At 38.3% G+C, this 15,828-nt stretch overlaps 1 protein-coding gene across 1 annotated transcript in view; it reads right to left on the reverse strand.

Annotated features, from left to right (window-relative positions):
* The window catches only part of FLT1 (fms related receptor tyrosine kinase 1), a 169,955-nt gene that overhangs the window by 99,807 nt on the left and 54,320 nt on the right, over positions 1-15,828 (reverse strand). The window contains exons 9-10 of the mRNA XM_081300650.1: positions 14,896-15,065; positions 14,111-14,270 (exon numbers count right to left, since the gene is read on the reverse strand). Of these exons, the coding sequence (XP_081156776.1) occupies positions 14,111-14,270; positions 14,896-15,065 (330 nt within the window). The remainder of the gene's footprint in view (positions 1-14,110; positions 14,271-14,895; positions 15,066-15,828) is intronic.

A 15,828-nucleotide genomic window follows, 5' to 3' on the forward strand; every position in this document is an offset into this window, starting at 1 on the left:
GGGATGAATGAGAGAGAGAGAGAGAGAGAGAGAGAGAGAGAGAGAGAGAGAGAGGGAGGGAGGGAGGGAGGGAGGGAGGAAGAAAGAATTTTCAGTGTCTACTTAAAGCCCATTTAATTGGGGGGGGGGTGCAGGGAGGAGGCTCTAGAAAATTCAATAGCATCCCAAGATAGAGAATAATCTTTTTTTTTTTTTTCCTTTTTGGATGATAAAAGCTGGGTACTCATCTGTTTAATGGGATTTTACTGCACGAGCTAACTGTGATTAGAATCTGTTTGTAAAGAATATTGAATCATTTCAAATTAAGAAACAAAGGCTAGAACAGTAATAAAGAGCAAATCAAGACTATAAAATGTCCTTTAAAAAAAACTGATAGGAAAAGAAAGACCACCTGGAAGCTTGCCAGAGGGCAAGACCAGGGCTGGCTCTGCATTATGGTACACCATCCTGCAGAAGGGCCTGATGTAAACATTCCTCTGCTACCTTCCGTGTTGTGTGAGAACATTAGCGATAGTGTGTCTGAGCCATCAGATTGATAGAATCTGCAAACACTATCTTTTCCCCACCTCTCGCATTCTCTTAAAACAAATAAAACAATATAGAGGAGAGGATGCTGGCAGAAAAAGGCCTAGGGTTGAAAGGAATGTTTGTATAGAATGGTTCCTGCTCCTTTTGCTTCAGGAAGAGGGCCAGGGTCTTCAGGGTGGTCACAAGGTCAGGCTGAGGGTACTCTGGAGGAATGACTTTCTTGTGCAATTAGAGACCTAGTGACGCCCTGGAGACCATACTGAAAATTTCTTCTTTTCTCAGTGGGGGTGGGGAAGCAGCAGTGGAGAAGCATTTCAGGGATTGTAGGTTTTGGGTCAGCTTCTTGGACAATGGTGGAGGGGATCCAGCACCCTGGGCCACCTCTGTTTAGATAAGAGCTTTTCCGTGAGTGCCTTGGCTTATGCTGCTTCCTGCTCTCGAGGGCCTATGGTCCATTCACTCGGAATAAGGCCTGTCTATCAGCCTCTGCTTCCTTTCCTCCTCTCTCACCTTCACTTCTAGTGTGAGCTCTGGCAGTCCCCTCTCCCCACCTTTCCTATCTAGTATATACAAAATCTAAGCCAGGGCCCAGAGTATCTTCAGCCCTATACCTGGGTGACTGGGAAGCTGAAAAGGTGGACAGTTACTTGGTTACACCCAGGGAGGAGAGGAGCCTCAAAGAGAACATCGATTTTGTTCACTCATTTTTCTCAGTAAAGGACTGGCTGGCCAGCTAAGGAAGAGTGGTTTGATAAATAAGAAATCTTTAGGGAAATGTTAGGAGTGGCTACAAATAATATCCTTCAACATATTCAGCAAAGAGTTTAAGATATTACCTCCAATCACTCAGTGAAGAATATTTCAAACTACTACTGTATTTTGTTCTTCTAAAAAGGAAGATAGTGGCTTATTTACTAGAGAGTGGATAGAAATGTCCAGAAAGTCTTCAGGGTTGGAGATGGGGAAATTTAGCAAAAAGAACAGATCTTAAGATATCAGATCTGAGTTCAAATGGTGGTTTTATAACTTTCTAGATATGTAACTCTGGATAGCAAAAGCCCAGTTATGAGAATCAGAGTCATAGAAAATTGTTCAGAGGACTTGTAGACTTTTTGATTACTTGAATCATTCTGAAATTTGTCCTGGATCACAGCCCACAAAATCACTTTTAATAAATTCTGCTTTGATGTTCTGCCATTGCCAATACCAAGGGATGTCAGAGTTACCAGTCCTATGCATCCACATGGTTGAGGAGTTTGTGTCCCAAAGAATGTGAGAGAAGAAGTCATTTCTCTTGGATGTCAAAACACTGAAGCCTTGTACTTCTTTTGACATATTTTCATATTTTGGATCCCTTAATTTTGGAAATGTTTGTTTCTTCTCTTGTCTCAACAACTAACATGTGGGCCCCAGCTCTGTATTGTCTTATTTTTTTCCTTCATCCAGAGTTGTTTCATTATTTATTTTACTTTTTGTGAACCACTACAAATTCTTTGGGGCTGAATGTGTTCTTAGCTTTGTGAACTCCAAAGAGGCAACCTGATGTTACATGTCTTACTATTATAGTTCTACTATAGGTGTTAAAGAGCAAATAGAAGGAAAATAATTAAAAAATCTAAAGAGTAGCATTTTGACATCTGCAAATTCTAGGGTGATACCAAATGAGTTAATTTGTATAACATCTACAGTGCCTGGTACATCGAAAACAGATCAGTTATGTTGTCATTTGGTTATCTGACTACATTGAGAGCTACTTGAGAATGGGGACTATGTCTTACTCATCATTATCACCTCAGTCCCTAGGGTAGATGAGAAATGAATGTCTGGTGCTCAGTTAACTGCCTGATGAGAAGAATGAATCCTGACAAAGAATGACCTGATTAGATCTGGACCCAACCTCACGTCAGGTGTCAACCCTGCCATCTCTCACTTATCTCAAATGTGCTGAAGAAAGGGGCACTAGTGATCATCCAGTGACCTCACACACACCTCCTAAACTAACACTGTGTCACCACTATCAGCGCCTATCCATTCTCAACAACTAATATCAATGAAGACCTGGGCGCTGATGGGGTCCTAGATAGACTCAGCCTAGCAGTATCATTTCCTGACAAATTGATAGACCTGGATAATTTCAACTTAGGCAAAGATGCTGACATGTGAAGAGGTATCTCTGGTCTAATGGAAAATAGAAAACTGACAGTATTCTACTTCTCCTCCAAGAGTAGGAAAAATATTGGCTCATAATTACTTGTAGTATTTTATTCCACTTAAAAGTCTTCTCATTCACATTTCAGGTGTAAAATCATTCCCCCTGAAAGTACAAGATTTACTTTCGACTGTTATTAAGGAATGTCTCTGTTTATTGAAGAGACAAATCAACTTCATGGGAAAATATTAGAATACAGTAGAGCACAGGCAAATAAAATGACAAGAGCCATATGCTACTATGGACTGAACAAGACTCAGTGAGTACTTAATAGCTGAGAAAGAATTCATAAGTGAGAGTAGATCCAGGCTACTATAACTCCCTTAATTTCTTAAATAATCTGAAACACCTACCATTTCTGGTCCCATTCTAACTTCTTTGGAACAAGTCATCAGAGTCACAAGACCTGTCCCTCTCCAAAGATGTAAGTATGTTTCATGGGAGTATATTAATCTAATACCATGGATCATGTTGTCAGATTATTGTCAGCTTTCACAGGATATTATGTATATGTGATGCCACTTCAGAGGGAAGTGGCTTTGTAGTACACAGCCCCAGGGTTGCCTAAGATTATTTAAAAGTACTGGATAACTTTCAGCAGACAAACTTAGCACTTGCATTATGCCAGCCAGAGGGCTAAGTACTTCCTATATTATCTCATTTAATTCTAACATGTCTGGGGATGGAGTTCATTCACCTTACATAGCATGTGTGAGGTGCACAATAATAATATTTCCCCCAAACAAGCTTATGATGTCAGTGCTGTCCTTTGTATAGATGAGAAAACCCTGACTCAAGGAAATTCTTTTGCCATGAATCCCATAGGTGGTAGATGGCAGTAGGCAGAACCAAGACTTAAGCTCTTAAGTCCTTGTCCTTAAACTATAGATTTTATTGCCTTTCTGTATCCTAACACGTTCTAAAATGGGCTCTTGATGTCACAACACAGGCTTCTTAAAACATCTGCTTTCTGGCTCATAAGCTTTTACCCCAAATTACTCATTTTAATGTCTAAGCAGTTGTTATAGAAAACAACCCTTGTAATGACAGCTGAAGTGCTTTCAGTTGCCTGGTTGATGATGGCCACTCATTTGTAGTCTTTCTGAAACGTCAACCAGTATAGGTTTTCCAACAGGGTCCTTGCATTCTCTGTGATGGTGATAATTATAGTCTCTGTTTCATAGAAGTTCTGCGATAATGAGATAATACATATAAGGTGTATATAAAACCATGTCCCATAGGGAAGTGCTTAGGAACTTATCTATAAGGAAAATACAAATAGAAATGATAGGCCACACATCTTCTACCAGGGATAATCTTCTGTGTGGCTCTAGATAGTCTCTGAAAACACATTTTTACTTTTCTTAACTTTACTTGTTTAAAAACCTTTTCCAGGGCTGGGGATGTGGCTCAAGCGGTAGCACGCTCGCCTGGCATGCGTGCGGCCCGGGTTCGATCCTCAGCACCACATACCAACAAAGATGTTGTGTCCGCCGAGAACTAAAAAATAAATATTAAAAATTCTCTCTCTCTCTCTCTCTCTCTCTCTCTCCTCTCTTACTCTCTCTTTAAAAAAAAAAAACCTTTTCCAATTTACAAAGGCATATTTGTCAATAATGTAGCAATAAGTGATCATATTACATAATTCTCAATGAGGACAAGGCATATGGAACATTAAAGGCCTAAGGGCATGTGTGCCCATGTAATATTTTTAAAAAGCCAGAGTAAAAATCCAAAGCTTTGATTTTTTTAGACATGGGAGGCAGAATTTCAGAGATTCAATGCTTGTGATAACATGCTGAAGAGCCATAAGAATAAGATTACCAATAATGAGTCTGTAAAATGCCATCAATCTATAAGAAATGACAAGGTAGACTTCTGGTTTGTAGATAACAGAAAACCCAGGCATGAGCCAGAGAAAGTGAGCTGGGAGGAATGACTGAATCCACTCCAGAAATTTCATGTCAGGTTCAAATCTGCCTTTCTAATTATGGTTTTCACATTTCTTCTCAGCCCAAATACAATGATCAAACCAAATTAATCTTCTGGTATGTCCTTTCTAAAACTTCAATCCATAAATATCCCTGCACACTCTGCCACATCTTCTTTGTCTCTTTTCCCTTTCCCTTTCCATTTGACTTTCCAGAATCTTCAGGATATATTCATATTCATATTCTCCCTCCCTCTCCCTCCCCCCCCCCCTCTCTCTCTCTCTCTCTCTCTTCTTGAAGTTGTTGAGAATTGAATCTGGGGCTTCATGCATGAGAGAAAAGCACTTCACCCCTGAGCTACATCCCCAGCTCTCAACAGGTGTTCTCAAATTAACTACTGACAAGAACAAGCCTAATAGGATGAGCTAGTGCTTTCCCAAACCTGTCCCCAAGAGGACTTTTGCTTCGTCCGTAGAGAGTTCACAGTGACCAACTCTGAGGATTTATATGGAACACCAGTGAAAAGCACCTTCTGCAATGCCACCTATTTAGTCCTTCTCCTTTAATTCCATTATCTGAAAATACCTGAGAAATAAATCTCTGAGCTTCATTTTCCTCATGGCAAAACTGAGAAAATTATGATCATTATGTAGAATGGTTGTACAGACTAGGAATAATGTGTGTGAAGGGATGAACACAGCTTTGGACAACAGACAGGGAATACTGGTGAAATTCATTATAGCTATTATAATTGAGCAGACCATTGAACTGAAGATGGCAAAACATTCTACAGGCTTTTGGAGAAAGTGTGAAGAAACAAGGACTAGTGACTAGAAGCTCATTATGAGGCACTGCCTGAGGAAGCCATAGTCTAAATCCTACACACCCTCTGCATCTTCTCAATCCACCATGTTCTGCTTTTTCATTTAAAAAAGCACTGAATTTACATTAAACCCACAGATTAGGTTCCACTAGATTTTGAAAAATGACCTACCAAGTCAGTGGAGACATATACAAAATGTAGATGTCCATGCATAGGTTCTTGTTTTATAGATGCCATGTATTATTTCTCTATTACCTAAAGATCTTGTATCAGGACATTAGTTTCTAGATTCAGTAATACAAATGCCCCCTCCCTCTTTCTAGTGCTACAGGTAGGACCCTGTACTTTGCACATGCTATGCAAGTGACTAAGGCCAAAGAAAATTGGAAAGGTTCTGTCAGTATTCTCAAGGAGTGTTCCCAAGTTGTGTTACTGTCTTTTCGTATTCCTAATCCTGGAAGCTACACTGACTCTTGCTGAACAGATCTCTATAAAAATCCAGCATCCTATGACTCAGCCTTTTAGTTTAAAACACATAATGAAATATTTGATAGCAATTATGGGAGACAGTTACTTCATTAGAAACAATTACTCATCAGGTTCACTGTAGTACTATGAAGAATGGGAAAAAGAAAATCTCACAAAGCATAGGAAAGTGGGAAAGAGGCATTTGGCAAATGAACTTGTGCTCTGTTCTCAGGACTTTGTATGAAATATTAATAAGGGCTGTTGTCTGAACATTCACATTGGGCAGTGTGCACTTCCTCAACTAACCAGTAATTACATAATAGAATGCGAGAAGTTTCTCATTAGTAAGTGAACATTCATTTTTGGCTTGTGATGAAAGCCTCTTGTATAAGATGGCCAGTTTTATTTGGCTTTGTTGAAGCTCAGAGTTCTGCTAAAGTGGTCCTTGGTCAAGTGGTCTTCTTTAAAGTCCTCATTTTATTCAGGGTTTGTTTGTGGTAAATTAAAATTCTCTGTAGCATGCTTGCTTCAAGCCTGCATACCCATACACACTGCACAGAATACATGATAAGAGACACATGAACACAAATTGTAAGTATATTGAAGAACAACGTGGTAAATATTAAAACATGAGGTAAGTGATCATATTTCCAAAAGCAGAAGTCTTCTTAAATTACCATTTCCTTCAGACATCTGACCTACATTTTGCCCCCAGGAAATGTTGACTTTCAATTGAATCGTTAAAGCTTTCATTTTGTAGATAGAAAACAAAATACAGGACATAAAATTGTTATAGCATAAAAATAATAGACATTCATGTTGGCAGTCAATTAAATTTGGGTCCTTGAGTACAGTTCTAATTAACTACCATTAGCAATTGTTTTGGTTTTGTCCTGTTAATTTTACATACCCCACTGATGAACAAAACTATGTTTCTCCCAAATGATGTATCCCTGACACATCCCTAATGATTCTGGGCTTCCTTTCCTTGCCAATTTGCTAACGTAAACAATAGAGAAATGCAATTAGGCAAGCTGCTCTCAGAGTTCCTAGAGGCCTCTGCCTTTCCCTGCTTTTTAGGCCACCCCTCCTCCCCACAGGAGCAAAGAGCAAATCCCACTTAGTCCTGGAGTGGTCAGCTTTCTCCAGACACCCCCACTAGTGCTTTCCTACTGGGGCAGATGAAGAGTGTTTCAGAAATGGGACATCAAATTGTCATTGAGAGTGGCAGGGACCGTTATTTTCTGTTTAAGTTCTAAAGTATGTAATTATTTTAGATTTCAGGCTGACCTACTTTATAGAGCTTTGGAAGTGGTTCCTTGAGGGTCCATCTATGTCTTTTGGGTTTTTCTTAGAAAATTTACCATTTTAGATAAGAAAGGAAAAAGCTTTCCATGAGTTGAGAAACCAGCACCATTTTCTGCATCCTGAAGGGACTAATTGGCAAAAGACCAAATAAAACAAGCAAGGTTTTAGAGCCAACTGGGTAGGGAAGGATAAAGCCTTTGCGGGACAAAGGCTGGCAAAGTGGGTCCAGGTTGACACCAGTGCTGGTGGGTCTATTGTATTTTTTTTTTCTTTTGCAATGCTGAAGATGGGATCCAGGGCCTCATTCAGATTATTATTTATATGAAAGCATTTTATATTTATAAACTGAAATTTTTTGTTAATTTGTCATTAATCCTCAGAGTTAATGGTCAAATTGCTTTATGATTTATAAAAAGCAGAAGGGAAATATCAGTGTACAACAACTGAGAAATTATTTCAAGCTTTTTCAAAAATAGAAAATGTAATTTAAAGTGATTTTCTCATTTAACTCCTTCATAGCTGTGTATTAGAGGAAAGGGGAGGACCGGCAGTTGCCATTTACAGAAGGGGAAATGGAAGCACAGATTAAGTAACCAGACAAGGTCACACAGAAGTCAAGGACAGCACCAAGAATAGAACCCATTTCCTTGATTTGATTTCTGATCTTTAGCCCTGAGACCATATGATTGGCATTCTACAGGCACATATATGGATCCAGTAAGTAATTGCCAAACATATTTGATTTTACATAATTAAAACAGAAATGTTAAAGACAGATAGTGTTTATTTTTTGCATATGGTTGGTACCTAATATTTGTGTGATGAGGAGATGATCGCATTGTATTTAGATTGAACAGCAATGGTGTGCAAAACAGGTTTCTATGATGTGAGCAATATTAATGCAACATTAAGTAGCAGAAATTTCTCTCTACAAATTTTCATTAGCCATCACTGATAGTGGATAAAGAAGTGAGATTTTCATAAAGAACTCAGTTTAACCTAACATTTTTTCCCAGTAGAGGGGACTGATTTAATCTGTTTTGCAGGTATATCTTACAGTTGATTAGTGTTATTACTCAGAATATGATTTATGACAGATAGACAGAATTAAGGCAGCCTACGCTCTAAAGAACACTTGCTCTAAAACTGCAGTAATCAAAGACAGCAGTCCTTGAATCTCTCTGTAGAGACCTAGGTACATTCAACATTTAAAAAACAAGCCTTAGTTTTATATTATTAATTTTTTGTGTGTATGGTACCAGAGATTGAACCCAGGAGTACATTCAACCTTTTTTTTTGGGGGGGGGGTGTAGCTGGGATTTAACCAAGGGGCACTTAACCACTGAGCCACATCCCCATCTCTTTTTATATTTTATTTTGAGACAGGGTCTTGCCAAGTACTTAGGGCCATATTGCTGGGATTACAGGCATGTGCCACCATGCCCAACACATCAAGCCTTTTTTATTTTTTATTTTGAGGCAGGTTCTGAGTTACCCAGTCTGGCCTTGAATTTGCGATCCTCCTGCCCCTGCTGCCTGAGTCCCTGGGATTACAGCTGTGGCCACCACACCGACTTAAGCCTTAGTTTTAAAACTGTAACAAGACAATTCAGAAACAACCAGTAGCTCTGGACATTTATGGGGAGGTGACCTAAGCTAATGGAGAGTGCCAGCAAGATGACCCAGCAGAAGCTGACTCCTTATCCTATGACTAGATGAAAGTGAGCTGAAAGACCTGTTCAGTCTCAGAAGCCTCTAGTCATTTATCTGAGGGTTTCCTTGACATACAAGAATAAAAGCAGTCTTTCAGCCTCTTAGATTCTTCCTAAGAAAACCAGAACTGGTAAACTAGAGTATAAAGAAATGATGCCAAGTCTGCCCTTTCTATATCTTCACCTATCCTCCAATCCTACATTGTCTCTAGTTCCCTTAGAGACTAATAACCTCCTTGCCCTGGGCAATCTTTTTTTAATTTTTCAGGTGTAGATGGACACAATACCTTTTACTTATTTTTATGTGGTGCTGAGGATCGAGCCTAGTGCTTCACATGGCTAGGCAAGCGCTCTACCACTGAGCCACAACCCCAGCACCCCACCCCCCAGAAGCTTAGTAGTCTTACTTGTTTCTTCAAAATGCAGGGGGTATGTGAAGTTTCAGAAATCAAATGTGGGCTGGCTGAACTGGTGGCAGCTATTCCACAGGCCCATTCTACCCCACCCCAGCCTTAGCCATTATGCAGGGCAGAATCACTTCCTCCCATGACTGGGAAACTAATGAATGGGGTAGGCCATGTGACCTGGGAGAGTTACTTCATTCTCCCTTTGCATCCTTCAATTTATTCTTCCTGTTACTTTTGCCTAACTTTTTTATAGTTCCTTAATTTTATCTAATTCTGAAAAAGTCCTAAGTTATATTTTCCAGAGTTCTATGGCCTTTCCCCCTCAGACCTACTAGATTTCCATTTTCAAAGCTGAGAAAGAGTGCGTATTATCTTCCACAATTTCTGTTCATTTCTCAGAAATATCTGGTATAGTTTCTCACTGTCATAAGAAATTCCATAGCAGGCAGAAATTTCCTTCCAAGTTATTTAGAAATCTTGGGTCTTAGAGAAATGTACTCCCCTCAATGGTAGCAATAAGTACAACCTTGCATTTCCACAGCACTGTGTATTTTCCCACTTATTTCATCTCATTTTATCCTCATATTCTCTCTGTGAAGTGTTTAATTATTTTATATGAGAAGAAGCTGTGAATTAGACATGTGAGAGCTACTAGAAACTTAACATCATTGTGGCTGATAAACATGGAACAGGTTTAGCAGATTTATTTAGAGCTCTCTACCAATTGTTAAGATGAGAAAAATCCCCAAACTCCTCATTCAGTCTTGGTAATCTATTTTAATATATCAGTAAACATATTAAAGAAATTTCCTAGTTCTCTTACCAACTTAACACCCAAATACACAGAAATGTAAAAATCACAGAAAGAGTACACTTTATTTCTTCTTCGTTCGTTAGCTATGTGAATTTAAAATTACCATCTTTTTCTCCCTTTTATTCCTAATGGCTTTTGAAAACTTGATACATAAAAATCTATAAATTATACATAACACTGGCATACTATATGATGTTTTGAAATATGTGTGCATTGTGGAATGTTTAAATCAGGATAAGCATACCTGTCTCCTCAATAACTTATCATTTCATGGGGAAAACTTTCAGTATCCTTTCTGATGAGATATTCGGTACATAATTGTTATCTATAGTCACTCTATCAAGCAACACTACATCATAGCTTCTTATACATATTGTGTAAGAATGAATTGTAGGCAAAACCACAGTATTACTTCATTAAAACAAGTCATTTACATAAAACATTTTTACTACTTCCTTTTTTTAAAAAAATATTTATTTTTTAGTTTTCGGTGGACACAACATCTTTATTTTATTTTATGTGGTGCTGAGGATCGAACCCAACTCCCGCAAATGGCGAATGCCAGGCGAGCGCGTTACCGTTTGAGCCACATCCCCAGCCCCTACTATTTCTTTTTAAAAAGGAGGAAATTTCTAGTTGAGCAATAGTTCTGATAATTTTAAATACATTTACATATTTATCAGACTCCAGGAAAGATAATCTAAATTTGGTCCTCTTTTTTTTAAACCTAAATACGTAAAGTAGCTGACCATGTTAAGTCAATTAATTTTGGGCTATTTAAAATAAATATAATGTGTCCTCAAAAATTAAACTGCTATGGGTTCTGTGATACCTGCCTATAATCCCAGCTATTTGGGAGGCTGAAATAGGATGATGATGAGTTCAAAGCCAGCCTGGGCAATTTAGCAAGACCCTGTCTCAAATTAAAAAAAAAAAAAGAAAGGTATGGGGATAGAGTTCAGTGGTAGAGCACTTGCCTAGCATGTGTCAATCCCTGGGTTCAATCCCTAGTACTAAGAAAACCAACTAAATAAGAACAAAAAACCTATGGCAATATATAGAGTTGCCCTTTAACTGGAGTCAGAGGACTTTTAGCACTGAACCACATCCCTAGCGCCCCTCCCCCCCTTTTTTTTAAAATTTTGAGACAGGATCTCTATAAGTTGTTTAGGGCTTTGCTGAGTTGCTGAGGCTGGCCTCAACTTTATAATCCTCCTGCCTCAGCCTCCTGAGTTACTGAGGTTACAGGTGTGTGCCACTACACCTGGTTGACTCTCAAATTTTAACACTAAGAATCAGTCTACATATTTATGAGCAATGTGTAAGCATTAGTTGCTCAATCTCCTTTGAAGATCAACCATATGTATCACTATGCAGATATATTACTATACAACTCAAAAGTGTTACAGAACATTCCTTTTTTATGTCAGTAATGAAAATTCCTAAGTTAATCTAGTATATAAAAACATTTACATAAAGACATAGTTGAGAAATTTTAGTAATTAAAGAGGGCTTCATTTATCTATAAATGTTAGTTTTTATCTATCTGACAGGGTGAAATAGAGTTGTTTTATTAGTTTCCTAGGTACAATGATCTTGTATACATTTCAGAAATATTTCTCAGTACACTAATTTTACCACCCAGTACCAAACCTGGGCCTGTGCAGATAAGCTGTTCCATTGGTATACACTCACTAAAGAATGAAAGCTGCTTCTGGATGTGCACATTTTTGGCAGATAAAAATGTGTTTCATAAAAATGAAACAACATATTGAAGAAATGAATTATCTCCAGCATGAAAACAGTTAAAGGTTTCATTTCTGAACTGTCCTGTGAGTAGCAAAAAGTGAATGATTTTTTTTTCTTTTTTTTTTTAAGTTCTCGGCAGACACAACATCTTTGTTGGTATGTGGTGCTGAGGATCGAACCCGGGCCACACGCATGCCAGGCGAGCGCGCTACTGCTTGAGCCACATCCCCAGCCCAAAAGTGAATGATTTTAATAGAATAATTCAAATGCCCAACAAATATTTAAGGCTGTGCTCTGAGTCTTGGAAGAATTCCAAAAGGAATAAGATGTCTTCCCAGGCCTTGGTGAGTGTATTCCATGAAACAGGAGGAAAAATCCCATATAGCACAAAGAAATTAAAAAGAATGCTAATTTTCACAAAGTTTTACTTCAGCTCCTATCATTCTCCAAATCATAATTTATCAGCATCATGCAACCTCAAATTACTTATGTCACTCCTTGTGTATTTTTTAATAGTTGCAACTGAAGTTCAATTGATATTAAATTTAAATTTTCAATTCTAAAACAAAAAATTAAAATATCTATAAAAGACTGTTATTCCATAAAAATTCAACTATACACTTTTATCCTATTAACATCAACTTTTTAGTTATTTTAAATGTATTTGCATGTTAGGTCAGCACATATATCAAAGCATTATGAGAATGAGTCTATATATAGGGGTTCCTACCTTCACTTAGCAAAATAATACAAGGTCTTATCAGATCTCACTGAATTTTGAGTGAAATATCTATAGTGGTAAAGAGGGTATTACAGACTTTCAAGTTCTCTATACTTCTATTTTTAGAAAATGACACTCAAATGAGAAATCAGATATGTGTGGAAATAGCTACTTCTCAGGAATTCCATAACTCACCAGTAATTTTCCACTATTGCTACACCCTAAACAAAGGATTAAGACACAAAATGAAGAGTTGGGAGTTGCGGGAAGAATCTAGAGAGTTAAATAGCCTCTTCTATCTGTTTATGCTAAAATTATGCCTAGTTTACTTTTTATCAAGCTAATTTTCTTTTTAAAACAACAGTCTTCCCACTCTGCAAGTGGAGATAAAAGCAATAAAGAAAATATTTTGGCATAATGATAATTCTTGGGCAGTTTCAATAATACCTTATTGTTGCACCTATCAATTCTATTCCTGTTTTTCAAATGAACGCTCATGAGCTATATCATTGGTATCATCCCTTCAGACTAAACAAAAACGGGAAAAAGCAAACGGGGTTCATCATCAACAGGATGCAAGGAAATGCTGCACATCCACAAAGGGTAGGGGTGTATTCATTCAGCAGATACACATTGAGCATCTACTGTGTATCAGACACTCCCTAAAGATACAGGGCAGTTAATTCATAGCTCAGAGGAAGAGAAACATGTGCATATCAGTTGATTTTGCAATGGTGTGAATAAAGTGCTTTTCATACTGTTCAGGGAGAAATGAGGCAGCTGGGTGGGTTCACAGAGAAGGTGATATAAGAGCTGAGCCTTGGGGTTCGATAAAGAAGGACTTCTTATGAGGCAGACAGTGGGTAGAGGTACATTTCAGATAGATGGAAAAGCATGACTGAAGTTCCGAAGTAAGAAACAGTTGATCATCAGTGTTGGAAAGATCTTGAATGGTGTCCAATGAAGATAAAATGAAAAGTGGGATGACCAGTATAACTGACACAGTGGAGTAGCTGATGTCTGGGGATCCTCAGCTGGGAAACAAGAGGGCTGAGGTTCTAACTTGAGCAAATGACAGCTCATAAGTGACCTTAGTTATATCCCTGTGTTCCTTAACTATACACTCTAGAGAAACATGTGTAAGAATGAACCAGTGCTGAGGTGTGTTTAGTAGGAAAGAGAAGGCTGGAGGTGTAGCTCAGTGGTAGGGAGTTGGCCTAGCATGCCTGAGGCCTGAGTTCCATCCCTAGCACCACATAAAATCAACTACTTAAAGTAAGGAAGAGGAGTAGCTCTTGCCTACCTGTTTCCAAGGCAAGGAGAGCCTTTGCCTTAAATACACTGCACGTTTCCTCTGTAAACTCCTAACTGTGTCCATTAACCTTAATTTGAGGTGGCAAAAAGTATTTAAAAGCTAGTCAAGAAATGAACTGTCCCTACCTTGCTTTGGAATGATTATGGTTACACGGGCTCCAGGACCATGTGATTACAGGTTGAGGGATTCCATAGGCGGTACAAGTCAGGATTTGTCTGCTGCCCAGTGGGTAGAGAGTTGGGTCTGGAAATGATGACACTGCCTTTTCGTAAATCTGGGGTTTCACTGGAAAGGAGATGAAGAAAAGGACAGAAGTCAAGAACTGTTCTGATGACTTTCTTCTGGCCCTTACATAAGGGACTGCAGTCTCACTGGTTTTAACATCAGGGAAACAAAAACATTACAAGCCCTTATATCTGTCAAGAAAACGTCTATTTTTAAAAAGTGGAAGTAGTTTGAGAACATTAATAATTTGATTCTAAGGTATACACATTATGATTACAATTATAAAAATCATGTTGCCTATGGAAGATAAGCAAACAAGAAATAATTGAGAGGTACAGAAGTGTTTTTTAAAACAACTATTTAAAAATTTGAGCCAGGTGCAGTGGTGCACACCTGTAGTCCCAGCTACTTGGGAGGCTGAGGCAGGAGGATTGCAAGTTCTAGGGCCAAGCTGGGCAACTTACTGAAACCCTATCTAAAAATAAAATGTAAAGGGCTGGGAATTTAGCTCAGTAGTAGAGCTCTTGTCTAGTTTGTGCAAGGCCCTGGGTTCAACCCCTTATACTGCAAAAATTAATTAAATTTTAAGTTTTTTTGGCATTATTATAATGACTTTTGAATTGGATAAATCTTCATTAATTTTCCCCTTATCAGGACCCAAAAAATGTACAAACTGTAAACTTACCATTTACAATTAGAGTGGCAGTGAGGTTTTTAAACACATTTGACTGCCTTATGCCCAGCAAGATTGTATAATCCCCTGCATCCTCTGCAGTTACGTCTTTGATAATTAAAGAATAGCCATGAACCAAATAGCGAGCAGATATCTCCGTTGCAGGTGACCCATCTTTTAGCCTGTGGTTAAAACATGATCAGTAAGTCACTTCATATGCCTCTCTGATATCACTTTGATAATATGGCCATTTCAGTATATAAGCTCAAGTTGATCAGTTTCAAGCCTTGACTTATCAACATTGGTCTAAAAATTTATTCACCAACATTGCAGTAAAGGCAGGTATTGTTTATAGATTGGGTACTACTTGATATGGATTGGCAAAGAGCAAAAAGTGAACCAAGGTAGAAAGAAAAGTGGTGGCTTAATGAACCCACAGGGATGCTGGTAGCCTAAGTATTAACACAGCGGTACAAGCTCTGATTCCATCTGAGATGTTTTTCAGAGTTTTTGTTTTTCAGAGTTTTCCTTGAGGCTCCCTGAGTAGTACAAGAGCCATTGTAAGTTAGATCAACTAGATCACTTCTCCAGATAAAAATAAAAATAGACATTCCTATTGTGATCTCATGTGGAGTTCTTATTAGCTATATAAATGGGCACACCAGTTGTCCCTTTCATAGCAAAACTATAGTGAAATCAAGGTATTTTCCCCTGAGGAAGAACTATTAAGACACAAAACAAACAAACTATAAACTTAAAAGCAATTTTAAAACATTTTAAATATAGAATCAATGACTTGATGTCATCCAGTTACATGTAGAGACGTAAGTCAGGAGGTCTGGATGCAGGCCTGGCTCTGCTGCAAACTGTACACTGTAAGACCAGAGGTTGAGCCTAGTGTCTTCAGATTTTCTACTGATTTTCAGAGATCCCTTTTAAAAACTC

Source organism: Spermophilus citellus (genome assembly GCF_964194105.1).
Source record: "Spermophilus citellus genome assembly, chromosome: 1".
Lineage (NCBI taxonomy): Eukaryota > Metazoa > Chordata > Mammalia > Rodentia > Sciuridae > Spermophilus > Spermophilus citellus.